Source organism: Cibotium barometz, chromosome 13 (genome assembly GCF_041138505.1).
Source record: "Cibotium barometz isolate CiBa-2024 chromosome 13, ASM4113850v1, whole genome shotgun sequence".
Classification (NCBI taxonomy): domain Eukaryota; kingdom Viridiplantae; phylum Streptophyta; class Polypodiopsida; order Cyatheales; family Cibotiaceae; genus Cibotium; species Cibotium barometz.
Genome location: NC_141058.1, coordinates 4994699 through 5009858, shown reverse-complemented (window position 1 = coordinate 5009858; position 15160 = coordinate 4994699). Strand labels below are relative to the sequence as shown.

At 52.7% G+C, this 15160-nt stretch overlaps 1 protein-coding gene across 1 annotated transcript in view; it reads right to left on the bottom strand.

Moving 5' to 3' along the window:
- Positions 1 to 13873, bottom strand: part of LOC147632297 (beta-1,2-xylosyltransferase RCN11-like) — a 92048-nt gene extending 78175 nt beyond the window's left edge. Inside the window, exon 1 of the mRNA XM_086807106.1 lies at positions 13117 to 13873. Within this exon, the coding sequence (XP_086663232.1) occupies positions 13117 to 13809 (693 nt within the window). The 5' untranslated portion in view covers positions 13810 to 13873. The remainder of the gene's footprint in view (positions 1 to 13116) is intronic.
- Between the last annotated feature and the right edge of the window lie 1287 nt (positions 13874 to 15160).

The window sequence follows — 15160 nt, the reverse complement described above, 5'->3', positions numbered from 1 at the left end:
GTCAAGGGCAGGATTCTCTAGCCAAGAAAAGGTCAAGTTTCTGTATTTGTTTTCAAATTTACATCATTCTAATAAAGCAAATACACCATCCGTGGTGGGGGCCCTACAGAGGGTAATTGGGACCCAATACTGTGTCCTCTCCATCTTCCCCTTCTCTCTCTATTTTCTGCACATCTCCTTTCAGTTTGTGCGTTAATTCCGTCGCGAAAAGAGTGCTGATTTCTGAGTTTTGAAGTACCGATCCTTCTCCGAAGCTTCCGCATATTACATTTATACACCAGGGCCTCTGTTGTGGGTGTGCCTGCCCTGTATAAGGTGTTTTATCATTTTTCCTCACTCCCTGTATTTTTCCCTATTTTTTCCCATTTTTTCCAGTGGTGGGGAGGGTTGCCAGAAGTTGGCAGGAGCACTTCTGGACTGCTGGCCGACTGTATGTATGCAGTCATGGAGCTTTTCTTTGCTGGCCGACTGCTCATGCAGTCATGGAGGCCCTTCAGTGCTGGCCGACTGCTCTCATAGGGGCATATAAATAGGCCCCATGCCCCCACCACTTCCTCATTCAGTTTTCTGCGGGATCTTGTGTATAGAGAAGAGTTTACACACCTATCTCTCTGTGTTTCTTGTGCTGTCTATTTTCTGCATTCTACTTGCTCTTGTCTACCCAAGTTTGATTATCATTTCCGCTGCATATTCTGACATGGTATCAGAGCCCTAGGCTCGTGATAGATCTTGGGAGTTTTTCTAAGCAAGAGGGGGAGCGTTAGGTTGCTGATTGGTGGACTGTTTTGGACTGTAAGGGAAGAGAAGGTGCAAGAGAAAGGTGGCCCAAAGGGGCTGGACAGCCACTTGCAGGTTTTACAGATTTTTTTTCCCACCTACCCACCCTTTCAGGTTACTCCCCGCGATGGCAGATTCACTAGAGATGGCTGAGAAGCACGTGAAGATTCCGACTCTCCCCACGTTCCCAGTGGATCGTCAGTTGGATGGGTCCAATTATGGCATCTGGAAGGTCATGATGGAGTCGGTGCTGGAGTCATATGACCTTGCTGATTTTATCATCATCGGGGTTCCACGGCCGGAAGCAGAGGAAGGGGAGTTACTGTCAACGAGGAAGGACCGAGAGGCACAGGCACACATGTGGGATCGTGTCAACGCCAGGGTCTGGTCGTTTATTTTCCTCAACTGCACACCACAAGTGATCAATCATGTGAAGCACATGACGCTGGCGAGAGGCATATGGGAGCACTTGGCTTCTTTGTATAACAGGGTATCACCCATGAAACGGATCTCCTTGGAAGTGCAGATACGGGTTATGAACCCTGCAAAGTCCTCGACGATGCGGGAACACATTAACAAGCTGCAAGCCCTTCAGCAGGAAGTTCTACAAGCTGGGAAAGAGATATCGTCTGAAGACATGGCCATCACTTTGCTGTCCCACTTGCCTGCTCAGTATTCTGCTTTCTATTCCTCGTTGATTACGAGTGGCAGGCTCAGCACCATTACCTGGGAGGAGCTTGTGCCAATGGTCTTGGACCAGGAGGAACGTTTCACGAACCCTCCTCACAACGGAGGTTCGGAGGCCTTAACTGGCCAACGGTCGAAAGGCCGGAATAACAACAAGGGCAAAGGAAAGGTTTCATCGGAGAAGTCTTCTGAGAAGAAGCCTGATTCAAAACGAGAGAAGCCGAAGGCCGAAAGATCTTGTAATGATTGTGGCGAGAAAGGCCACTATTGGAGGAAGTGTCCTAAGCGGACAGGGAAGAGTGCTGATTCATCAGCCTCCGCTGCGAAGACTCCGGCATTTGTGCACTTAGAGATGGTGGACTCCGATGCTTCATCATCTTCGAGCGTCATCTTCGAGCGAGGAGGCAGTTGGCTTCACCGCGAAGGATACCCGGGAATGGATTCTCAACAGTGGTGCTTCCAGTCACATGACTCCATCCCGTGACTTCTTTCTGGATCTAAAACGGCAGTCAAGTTGCATCTTTATTGGCGACAATTCCACTATCCCGATACATAGTGAGGGCCGGATGGAGATTATTCCCGACGGCAAGGGGGGCAAGCATGCTTCCCGTGTTCTTTATGTCCCTGCTCTGGGTTTTCATCTTCTGTCAGTGCATGAAGTATGCAAGCCTGGCTTTCGGGTGGAATTTGAGGAGCATTCAGTTGCTCTAAGGGACCGTGAGACTGGCCAGGTTGTTTGGGAAGGCGGTGTGGAGAATGGTATCTACAAGCTCTCTGCACTCTCCTCGTTGACAGGTTCTCAGGTCAGAGATTTGTGGCACTTTCGTTTTGGCCACTTAAATGTGGATGCATTGAGGCGAGCTTTCCGAGACCAGATGGTGGTTGGCTTGCCAGATGTTGGTAGTAGGCACTTTATGCTGCTTGTTGATGATTGTACCAGATTCACGTGGGTCTACTTTCTTTCCCAAAAGGACCAGGCTTTTGCTCGGTTCAAGGATTTTTTTTTTTTTTTCCGAGAAAAGATCCTTTCATTAGTTATGTAAAAAAAACGCCCGTAGGGCTACAAAAGAGATCTCTCCTGCTCCCAACAGAGAGAGGAGCAGTGAATACATCCAGGCAGCCCGGGAGACTCTCCCTGGGTGCTGCAAAATACAAGCATCAGTCTAACGGACTGAGCGGCTAAATCATACAATGGGGGGGGGGAAAAGCCAAACAGGTGGCCTGTAGTGCCAACGGGGGGATCCCGTGTGAAGGGTGTAGAACGGACCACAGCGCCAAGTGGTATGGAAGGCCTGGCGCCGTAAAATCGCCTCATCCGAGTCTCCCCGGATGCGGTCGTACTGTCCTCGCAGGGTGTGGATCAACTCCTGCCAAATCCCCCGAACAGTCTCTGCTCCCCTCAAAGGCCGTAAAACACCGGGCCCTCCAGGTGAACCAGATGGTGAGGCTGCTGAGGAGCTCCCATCGTAAATCCCTCTCCTGTGTCCAGCTGGCGGACGAGAAATCCGGTGCCGGAACCAGGCGAGGCTGGCCCCTAATAAATCTGATGGCCTGGCTGCCCTGCTCCATCTCATAGCCCATAGCAGGCCCTGACGAAGTCGACCAAGCAGCAGCACCCCACGTAAACATACCCTCTGGAGAGAGGGGGGCCAGAATACGCAGCATCCGCAGCCAAATCTGCTGTGCCTGAGGGCAGTCCCAAAGGCAATGTCTCTGTGTCTCCATAGGGTGGCCGCATCGGACGCAGGCCGCCGGAAGACCGCTGTAAACAAGCCAAGTGCCAACTGCTGAGCCCCTGTGGGCGACCAGCCACTGCAAGGCCGAGATCCTGCGGGCCTGTCGACTAGCCCAAAGCCGAGCCCAGAAATCCTCCAGGAACTCCTGTGATAGTCCCTGCAATCGCCAATGCCCCGCTGCCGCTGGAGAAACCGTCCTCCTCGCCGTCAAAATATGCCGTCCCAGCCGAACGGTATACTGGAAAAAGGTGATCTCTGTGGCCTCAAGGGATGCATAAGGATCATGCCACTCGTACTCTCCGGGGTCCCACTGTAGCCGGGCCAAGGGGCGCGCTGCATATGCCCATATACGCCAATCCGGGAGCACATCAGCAGGGTCAGGGTCAATATGCCACTTCCGAGAAGCGGCAGCCACTACCCGAATCCTCTGAAAGGTGCACTCTGCAACCAAAGGCGACTCCACCTCCACTCTCTGGAGTCGGCCCTCATCCTGAATCTCATAATAGAGGCATCTGCCATCCTCAGTGCTAGCTCTGACAGCAATCAGGATCTCCAACTGTGTAAAGGCTCCCATCCACCGTGGGGCCACTGGCTCGAGAGGTGTGAACCACTCCTCTGTAAGTGCCTCCTGAATGTCATCCCTCATAATCAACCCCCCTCTGAAGTGACTCAGCCTCTCCACCTGGGTCTCCTCTGGTAGACTGCAGAAAGCCTGCCAGTCTCCAAAACTACGAGCTGGGCCTGCCGCTAAAGGTCCCCAGGCTAGACGAGGCCGAGAACCCAGCATATGACCCTGCTCTGTACGAACCGCTGGGCTCCAGATAAGCGGCTGCCTGGCCCGCTCCTCAACACAAGACGGAGGCCGCTGAGAGAGCCCCGGTCTCAGCAGCTCCCAAGCTCTCAGGATACTCAAAGCAAATCTGTCCTCCCATCCTCTACTGAGGCCTGTCCTCCTCATCTCTATGAATATCCAGCGAATCTCTGGTGCCCAAGTACCCCCTGCAGGAGGCGCCCTGGCCTGCAGTCGCTGCAAGAGGAGCTCTTTCCAAGGCTCAGCGCCTGGAAGCAACCCCCGAACAATAAGCTTCCCCAATAAGGCTCTACTCTGATCGACTGGATCTATAATGCCCAAACCGCCCTGAGCCAGCGGAAGTGTAATAACTGCCCATGCAACCTTTGCCCGAGCTGGCTGACCGTCCCGCCCAGACCACAGAAAGTTCCTGATCAGCCTCTGTACCTGGCTGATGCAAGAGCTCAAGAAAATCCAGCAAGACGTAATGTACCACATAGTCGCTAACAGCACCTGATTTGCCACCACCACCCTCCCAGCCAAGGATAGTCGAGCTGTACTCCAATACAATAGCTTCTTCCGAATGCTCAGAAGAAGCGGGGCAATCTGCTGCTCAGGTGACAAATCAAGGCCAATCTGGCATCCCAAGTACCGCACTGCTGTGCCGGGAGGAATCCATCTAAAGCCGGGGTCCGGACTCCATGCCGGAGTGGGAGCACTACTGATCCAAAAGGCCACTGTCTTGCGCCAATTGATCAATGCTCCCGAAGCTGCACTAAAGATCTGGAGCGACTGCTCTGCCCGAATAAGATTGGCCTCTTGGCCATGCAAAAATAAGCCCGTGTCGTCTGCAAACTCAGCATCAAGCAAATCCTCCCCCCGGACTGGGAGCTGAAGTCCTCTCAAACCAACCTCCTCTGCTGTCAAATACATACTCATAGCCTCCGCAAAGAAGAGAAAAAGGAAAGGGGCGAGAGGACACCCCTGACGGACTGATCTGGTCAGCTCAAAACTCGGCCCCCGACCTCCTGCAATCAGCACCTGGCTGCGAGCTGTGGAGTACAAAGCTGCCACCCCTCTGATCCATCCTGGCTCAAAGCCCAGGCGTAGCATAGTGCCCTCTAAGAATCCCCAATCAACTCTATCGTATGCCTTCTCAAAATCGAGAAGCATCACGACCAAGTCCTCGCCAAGAAACCTAGCTCGGGCCGTCGCCTCCCAGAAAGTAAAGATGTTGTCAAGGATACTGCGCTCCTTGACAAATCCTGTCTGAGTAGCATGAATCAACTCCCCCAGGAAGGGCTGGATCCTCAAACTCAAGGCCTTTGCCAAGACCTTGTAGACAGTATTGAGGATCGTAATAGGCCTCCAATGCCGAATATCATCTGATACTCCCTCTCCCTTGGGGATAAGATAGATCAAGCCCTCGGAAAAGCTCTGCGGCATCATCCCAGTGTCCAAAACATGCTGAAAGCCCCTGCAGAGGCCTGGCCCCAAAAGGTCCCAATAGCGCATAAAAAAGGCCGGCGTCAGTCCGTCCTCCCCTGGGCAACTATGTCGCGGCAGGACCCTCAAGGCCTCGGCAAGCTCAATCTCTGACAAAGGCGCACCTAGAACTGTGCGCATATGGTCTGTGACCCTCCTCTGCACATGGGCCCACACAGTCTGTCTGCATACATCTCGATCCTCAGTGGCTGGCTCCGCTGAAAGCAAGTCACGATAAAAGGCAGTGGCAATGGCTCTGATCTCCCCGAGCTCAGTAGCTATCGATCCATCCGGTCTACCAAGCTGGCGAACCCCTGCTCGCGCATGACGGGGTCCAGTGATCTCAAAAAACTCCCCAGTCACTCTATCACCAAGCTGTGTCCACTGAGAGGCCTGACGACGATAGTAAAACTCATGTCTCTGCTCCTCTGCCTCTCTAACCTCCTGGCGTGCCTGGCTCAGCTGGGACGCCACCCACTCACATGTAGGCTGCTGCTCCTGAAGGCGCTGTAGCGAAGCAAGGCTGCGTCTCAGCCGTTGCTCCCGCTCGCGAATCTCTCCCAGTCGTGTCAAAGCTGCAGCGTGTAGAAAAGAGCTAAGATCAATGAGTCCCTGGGAACACTGGCCCGCTGCATCCTGGTCAGAGCACTGACTATCATGCCAGATCCTCTCAATGTCCTCAGCGAGACTGGGGTCTGCAAGTACCCTCTCTGGGATCCTCAACTGCAAGCTGGGCTCCCGAGTCCCCTCCTCCAAAGTCAGTATAACTGGCGCATGATCTGAAAATGAGGTGCCAGCAAGAATGCCGACGGAGCCCCCTCGCTCCCCCAACCAATCGCCCACATAAAAGCGATCAATCCGAGATAGATTAGTCCCTCCCTGCCGGCGATCCGACCGAGAAAAACTAAGACTGTCCTGAGACCGGGAGAAAGCCCCATGCTGCCATGCATCAGTGATCCTCAGAGTCATACAAAACCGGTCCCAAGCTGCAAGCTCCGTGCCGTGCACTGTAACATGACTGCCTCCCACCCTATCTGCCGGGTCCTCAAGCATGTTGAAGTCTCCCCCAACACACCAATGTGCGGCCTCTGGCAATGCATCTGTAACCTGAGTCCAGAACTCTGCTCTGGCACTAGCATGATTGGGCGCATAGATGTTGAGCACACCCAATAGCTCATCATGCATCCTCAGAATGACATACTGTGCTCTACCAGGCACAATGATCCCTCGATCCACAATGGCCTGCCGCCATGCATCTGCAATAACCATGCATACTCCTCCCTGTCCACCCAAAGGACCAAACCCTGCAGACCAGAAAGTGTCCCATCTACCAGGCATCACCAAACCATATCTCCGGATCCTGCTCTCACCCAAGTGGTGCTCCTGCATCATCAGAATATCTATGCTGCCACCAACCAGGCATCTCTGTAGCTCCTGCCTCAAGCAGCCTCGATAGCGTATAAAGTGTGCTCCGCCAAGGCCCTGTACATTCCATGAGATGATCCTCATGGATGTCATACTGAGGTGGGGGCTGTCTCAGCCGTGCGGCGGGCCTTCGCAAGCGGCTTGGATGGAGAGTAGTCCCCATCCGAACGGCTGCGAGTCTGCCCACCCGGTGTACTGCAAGAATCCCGGATCAGACGCCAGTGGCTGTGACCCATGGCGACTGCCTCCTGCTCTGACATAGTAACCTCGTGAATACTCACATATCCTGGGTCGCGTGCCAGATCTGCAACTATGCGCACGACCAAATGCCGAATCCCGGATGTATCCACACTCCCGGGATCCAAGACAAAATGAGCCAACTCCCAAAGTCGGCCTAGCACATCTGTAACCTCCAAATCGCTCATGTGATGAGAAAACTCAACTGCCTGAGCCTTCAACGTGCTGAGAGCGAGCTCTAGAGTCCACTCCCGGTCACAAGGTCCACAAAGAGGGAATGAGAAGGCCACCGCTGAGTCTAGTGCCTCCTCCCCGCGGGCCGGAGGTATCACTACATGCACTCGGATGGGTGCTGGCTCATGGGGGCCCTCTGCTCCAAAAAGCCGTGTGAAGGTATAATCAAACGCCGCCGAGCGCTGTCGAATGCCGAGGCGACTCAGCCGACTGCGGATAGATGAAATCCGTGAGGCCCTAATCGGCATAGGTCTCCTCTGTGGTGCTCGAGCGAGGTCAGTGCTCAGCGCCCTCCGGACTGCAGGTGAGCGCCAGGGAGCTGCCAGGACCTCCCGGGAAGGCGAGGCGGGCGGAGGGGGAGGAGGGGGAGGCGAGGGAGGAGGAGAGGGAGCCGCTGCCGAGACCGGAGCGGGGGCGGGAGGAGGCGATGGTGGAAGCGAGGCGGTGGGAGGGGATGGGTGTGGGGGAGGTGAAGGAGGGGGAGCTGGCATCTCCTGGTCCTCGGTCGCTGCAGGGGTCTCCTCCTGAAGGGGAGCAAATCTGTTCCTCACGGGAACCCAGTGAGGCTGAGACTGCGGCTGCTGCTGCAGCGGTACCTGGGCGTGCTGCTGTGGCTGTCTCCCTCGACGGCGCCCCTGTCCAGGCTGCCACTCCGAGGTCTCTGTGGCCTGAGCAGGTGTCCCTGAGGCAGCCTGCCGAGACGAATCTGTGGGCGGGCCATCCGTGGCCTGCTGCTGTGGTGAGGGCCGAGGTCTCCTGCGAGGGCAGGCCTTGGCCAAATGACCGACCTGCCTGCAAATGAAGCACTGGTTCGGGAGCCCCGAGAACTCCACTCTCTGATCTATCCACCCCCCCCCTATCCTAGGTAGCTGAATGACCTTAGGAAGGGAGGAGATGTCAGATACCAACACTCTGACAGAAGGTAGCCCCGCTGCTCTGGCCACCACTGAAGCTGCTGAGGGGCCCGTCTCAAGAACCGAGCCCACCAATGCTCCGAGCCTGGGGAGGAGCGGAAGATACTCCCGGCGGAGACCAGGGAAACAAACTGTAATATGGAAGAGGCGCTCTCCCTGCTCCGCCGCAGCTGGGTCAAATCCATGCTGCCAAGGCCTGAAAAAAGCCCGAGCACCCCTGATATCCAGAGGACTCATGGCAAGGACCTTGGCAACGCTCTGGGCGGCCTCGAACTCGATCTGATAATGTCCCCGGCCCAAGAGCTGTACATCCAGGATCTTGCCCACATCTGCAAGAAGGCGAGCCTGAAGTAGATCCCTGATCTCCCCTCTGCTGGGGCGAGTGCCGACTATACGGCAGATGGTGGAGTGAGCCTGAAGGCGTTCCACCTCTGCGGTGAGGCTCGCTTCCTCTTCCGGCGAAAGAGAAAGCCTGATGGGGATGACCTCGGGGGCGGGCGAGGGGGCTGCGGAAGAGTCCCTCTGAGGCGAGGCGGGAGGAGTCTCCATCAGAGTCTGAAGCTCAAGCGAAGGCGAGGCGAAAGCGGAAAACCTGCAAGAAGCGGGCTGCACACCAAGAGGCGGAAAGACGGATGACGAAGAGGGGAAAAAAATAAAAAACCCCCAAGGGGTGAAAAGAAGCACGACAGAGGAGGGAGGGGGGGGGGCGGCGACAACGCGAGAAGGAGGGGGGGGGGGAGGCGCTGCTGAATGGAGGCGGGCGAGAGGAGGCGAGCAGGCGGGGGGGATGGCGAGCAGGCGGCAGCGGGGGGAAATGGCGCACAGGCGGCTGCGGGGGGGAACAGGCGGCAGCGGGGGGGGGAAGGCGAACAGGCGGCAGCGGGGGGGGGATGGCGAACAGGCGAAGAGGGGGGGGAGGCGCAGCAACGAGGAAAGGAGAGGGGGGGGCGGCGCAGCAGCGTGAAAGGAGAGGGGGGGCGCAGCGGTGAGCAGAGGGGGGGAGCAAGCGGGGGGCGGAAGGAAGAAGGCGCGAGGAGGGGGGGGAGCGATGGTGCGCAAGCAGGGTGAGGCGGGAGCTTCAGCGAGCAGAATTTAGTTCGGTCTCCGAAAGGTTGAATTTTAGTACTATCCCGCTCGGTTCAAGGATTGGCACGTGATAGTGGAGAAAGAGTCTGGATTTCAGGTCAAGACTCTCAGGGTTGATAAAGGAGGTGAATTCTCCTCGACTGTATTTCTCAGGTTTTGTGCGGATCATGGCATCAAAAGGGAGCTGGCCAATACTGGATCGCCTTCGGAGAATGGAGTTGTTGAACGCAAGAACAGGACTGTGGTGGAGATGGCAAGGACTATGCTGAAGCATCGTGATCTTCCTCGTCCACTTTGGGGAGAGGCTGTGGCAACGGCTGTCCATACCCTCAACCGATCTCCGACGACTTCAGTACCCCATATGACTCCATTTGAGGCATACTTTGGCAAGAAACCTGATGTCTCGCACTTCCGTGTCTTTGGGAGTGACGCGTATGTACATATTCCGAAGAAGCAGAGGGGGAAGCTTGACTCCAAGTCCCGCAAGCTTGTATTTGTGGGGTATAACTCTCTTTCCAAGGGATACAGGCTGTATGATCCAAATAGGAACGAGATTGTTGTCAGCAGGGATGTGGTCTTTGACGAGCATGTTCCAGTATCCACTGTCGAGGAGCCGCCACTTCTTGGAGATCCAGAGGAGTCTGATGATGATTCTTAGACTATCATTCCAGTTGATCAACCTCAGTCATCACAGGAGGTTGAGCCCACAGCTGGAGTAGAGCCCCCGCGATCACAGGAGGCTCCACGATCTGTTCGAGTAGTAAGTACCTAGGTGGTTGTTAGACACCCTTCGGGAGTCAGGTGTCACGGAGCTACCCTCCGAGTGGACCACAGAGGACGGCCCTCGAAGATCAGATAGAGTCCGAGATAAAAGCAACACGGCGGAGCTTCTTCAGGTGAACTATGCTTTGATGTCTCGTATAATGCGGGACAAAGAGCCCACTTCCGTAAAGGAAGCCCTTTCACAGGATACTTGGAGAAAAGCCATGCAGGTGGAACTTGATGCCATCGAGAAGAACCACACTTGGGAGTTGGCACCGAGGCCGTCGAAGCGGTCAGTCGTTGGTGTCAAATGGATCTTTAAGACCAAATATGCGTCTGATGGGTCGGTGGACAAACACAAAGCCAGACTTCTGGCTAAAGGTTATGCTCAGCGGCCAGGCATCGACTACGAGGATACCTTTGCACCGACAGCGCGGATGTCCACGATTCGGACCGTTCTTGCCCTTGCTTCTTCTCAGAGGTGGCCCGTGTATCAAATGGATGTAAAATCTGCGTTCCTTAATGGTGACCTGCAGGAGGAGGTGTACGTTGAGCAGCCTCCAGGCTTTATTGTTCCAGGATCTGAAGGGATGGTTTACAGGTTACGTAAGGCCTTGTATGGTCTTAAGCAGGCTCCCAAGGCTTGAAATCAGAAGATTGATTCCTTCTTTATTCGGACTGGATTTCAGAGATCGGTTGCAGATCCGAACCTGTATCTCTTTCGGGAACGCGGCATGGTCACGCTTATCATCCTTTATGTGGATGATCTCATCCTCACCGGCGGTCATGTGGAGCACATTAGAGTGACGAAGGCTGCCTTGTCAAAGGAGTTTGAGATGACCGACTTAGGCTTACTCCACTTCTTTTTGGGATTGGAGATCTGGCAGACCCAAAGGGGGTTTTTCGTCTCTCAGCAGCGGTATGTTCATGAGCTGCTTAAGGCCTTTGGGATGGAGAACTGCAAGGCTATTACTTCGCCGATGGATCCGAACACAAAGTTAACCAATACTGATCCTTGTGAGCCAGTTGATGCCTCGCAATACCGGAAGTTGATTGGTTCATTGATCTCGTTGCTGAACACCAGATTGGACTTGAGCTTCTCCGTGGGGCTGTTGAGCTCTTTTATGCAGACGCCATTGAAGACGCAGGATTGCGGATCTTGCGGTATCTGCAGAGTACGGAGGATCTGGGACTCTTTTACACAGGAGGGAATGGAGTCAGGCTCCAAGGTTGGAGTGACTCAGATTGGGGAGGAGATCCGGACACGAGGAGATCTACTTCAGGATACAGTTTTACCCTCGGCTCAGGCGCAGTTTCTTGGAGCAGCAAGAGGCAGCCAACTATTGCCCTTTCTTCGACAGAGGCAAAGTACCGAGCTGCTTGTGGTGCTGCTTGTGAGGTTGTGTGGCTGCGGAGGCTGCTTGGCGAGATTGGGTTTCCACAGAAGGAGCCCACAGTCATCCAGTGCGATAACCAAAGTTGTATAGCTGTTGCTCGGAACCCGGTCTTCCATGCCCGGACCAAGCATATAGAGATACAGTATCACTTTGTACGTGAGAAGATCTTGGCTGGTGACATCTTGCTACTTTATTGTTCGACGGAGGACAATGCGGCGGACCTCTTCACGAAGTCTCTACCTCACGCTACGCTCAGGCGGCACTCCAGCTCCCTTGGGTTGGTTTCACAGCCAGGAGCTGAGAGGGGGTGTTAGAAGTCATCTCCTGTCTATATTTATACACCAGGGCCTCTGTTGTGGGTGTGCCCGCCCTGTATAAGGTGTTTTATCATTTTTTCTCACTCCCCGTATTTTTCCCTATTTTTTTCCATTTTTTCCAGTGGTGGGGAGCCAGAAGTTGGCAGGAGCGCTTCTGGACGGCTGGCCAACTGGATGTCTGCAGTCGTGGAGCTTTTCTTTGCTGGCCGACTGCTCATGCAGTCGTGGAGGCCCTTCAGTGCTGGCCGACTGCTCTCATAGGGGCATATAAATAGGCCCCATGCCCCCACCACTTCCTCATTCAGTTTTCTGCGGGATCTTGTGTATAGAGAAGAGTTTACACACCTATCTCTCTGTGTTTCTTGTGCTGTCTATTTTCTGCATTCTACTTGCTCTTGTCTACCCAAGTTTGGTTATCATTTCCATTGCATATTCTAACATCCTCATCAAGCCAACTTGAGGATCTGTTACGGTTGGTAGGGTTTAGCAAACCATTATCAGCCCTCACAGATGGGACACGGTCGCCCAATAAAGCCCCTTAAAAAGGATGGAAACCATCATTTTTCAACATCGCACTCCAGCAGCACCTTGGGCGCGCCAAAACGCAACCATCTGCACCCAGTCAGCCCAAAGCTGCAACCGCAGGTGCACCCACCTTCTATAGACAGAAATCTAGCTTTGGTACCCTAACAACTCAAGACAATCAACATGCATGTTTCTGCGACCCAATTTGATTAGAAACGCACAAGCACAATTTTGCACATTTCAACCATATCCCTTTCATTCTTGTTACATACTTGGGGAAGTGTGCTTAGATTTACACTAATCAAACATTGATGAAGCTCTTGATTAATGCTATTCACTTATACTGCAGATATACGAAAGAAAAGGTTAACTTGACCTAATCTACAGTATGTTGCATAAATGAATAAATACAGCAGATTTGTAAGAGATCCAGCTACATCCTAGTGTGCATTAATGCTACACATGCATGACAGAACAGCTGAATCCGGCTGCTTGGAAACAACCTTCTTCGAACCCACAACTTAACAGTAGGTGGTAGCTTAAACTCTACATACCCATTGTAGTTTTAGGGTTCTAGAAAAATATATAGGTTTTTAGAAAAGTACAGTTTTTTAAACAAACATCTATTTCCATGGGAGTCCTTGAAAAGGACGAATTCCCTCACTTGTAGAACAACCTTCCTCCAATTTTTTCCATGTGATATCCACTCAAAAAAAACCCAGAAAAAAAAGTGAAACGTTTTACCTGGGTGCAGCTGATTTCATCTGATCTTACAGTCCGGATGCTGCTAAACAGGGAGCGCAGTTTGTGGTCGTGTATCTGGCCCTGAGGTAGAACAGTATCCAGGAGCTTCCCACCAATGACCCAGTCTGCGATTCCGTCAAAGCTGTCGGACGGGACGGCGATCTCAAAAGCACCGGCCGAGAAGGACGGAAGCTCGTCAGCATCCGTTCGTCCCATGACGGAATTGAGGGCCTCACCGCCAACGGACATGCGGATCCGTCCTGGATGCATCACAATCTTCCGGCCTTCGCAGATCGAGGTGCGCAGAGTCTTGCTGTAGAAGCAATGCAAGGCAGGATTGTCTCTGTTGTTCTGAGAAACCCTAGAGGAGCTTGCCTTGTGAGGGAAGACGTCGACGCGCTCCGTGAAGCCGTTGCCGAAGTAGGCTTCGCATGAGTGCGGGGGCAGGTTGGGGCGGGGTAGCCATGGCAGGAGAGAAGGGAGGGAGGGCCACGGCTTCCCTTTGGATTGTAAAGGTGTTCTGCGAGTGTCTTCGTCTTCAACATTTAGCTGTGGCTGAGCCTCCAGGCCGCGCTCTCTGGACCTGAGCGAAGGGATGGCTGGGAGGTGGAAGTAGGAGATGCCAGTGAGGTTGAAGAGTAGCACAATGGAGCCCGCTACGGCCAGAAGAATTACCTGCTTGGAGATCGCCATTCGGTCGAGTTCACTCGTCCTTTACGGTCGACCATTTTTAGCTTTCACTTCAAAAGGATGCCAGCGCCAGGCCGTTGTTTTAACTGTCAAGGGCCATTGTGCCTGTCAAGGGCCATTTTGCCTGTCAAACAAAGGTTTTTTTAAAAATACTATGTTAAAATTTTAAAAAATACTATGTTAAAAAACATGCAATGCCTTGGAATTAACTTTTCACTCTTAAATACAGTAATTTCAAATACCTTTCAAATGACATGTCATTTTTTAAAAAGTGTTTTTCATTTTATATATATATATATATAATATATATATATAATATATATATATTATAATATATTATATTTTATATATATATATAATACAATATATTATATAATACACAATGCACACATGACACATCTATAACCACTCCACTAACCACTAGTTAGTAATAAGTTACTAGTAGCCAGTGAACACTAACCTAGTAAGTTAGTTAACAGTAACCAGTGAGATTTGTGAGAAATTGGAAATTGGAATTGATTAATTAATCAATATTAATAAATATTCACGTTTTATTTTATTAGTTAATTTATGATTTGTTAATTCATCATTTGCTTGGCACATTTTATTGCATGATTCTAATAGCTATTAGCTAATAGCTATAGCTACTTTATTATTTGCTAATTCATCATTTGCATGGCACGTTTTATTGCATGATTGCTAATTTGCTATTAGTTAATAGCTAATTTATTATTTGCTAAATTGCTAATTCATCATTTGCATGGCAGCCTGCAGGCTAGCGCTTGCCACCTGGCACTGGGCAGCCTAGTGGACACTTGACACGTGTAGGGGAATCGGGATTCAGCAATAGTGCATGCAACAAGCCTGGCAGCCGCTCTAGCCTCTGTTTTTTCATTCTCTTGTTGCTTGCAGCCTGGGAGGCTGGCCCTGCATCGGCTCTGCAGGCTAGCGTCTGCAAGTTGCAAGTTTGCAACCTTGGAACTTGGAAGGTAAGTGGCCACTGGCGTTAGTTTACCGTTCTCTACTGCATTGCTAAGGGCCCAAGGGCCCCAGGCCAGGGCGTTCACGAATCGCGAGTCTGCAACTTAAAACATGCAGGCTTGCAGCTCGCTGCTCTAGCCTCTGTTTTTTCATTCTCTTGTAGAGTCTTGCTGCTTACAGCCTAGGAGGCTGGGCCTTTTACATAAATCATCTCGATTCTCGACCTTTTACACAAAGGGGGGGCCTCGCCGCCTCGTTCATCTCTGTTGGCTTGCATCGCTCTCCAGCGGGCCAGCCCTCGCGCAAGTTGCCAATGTTGCATCTCTCTCCAGCGGGCCAGCCGAGTCGCCACTTGGTCCACCCCACATACGCG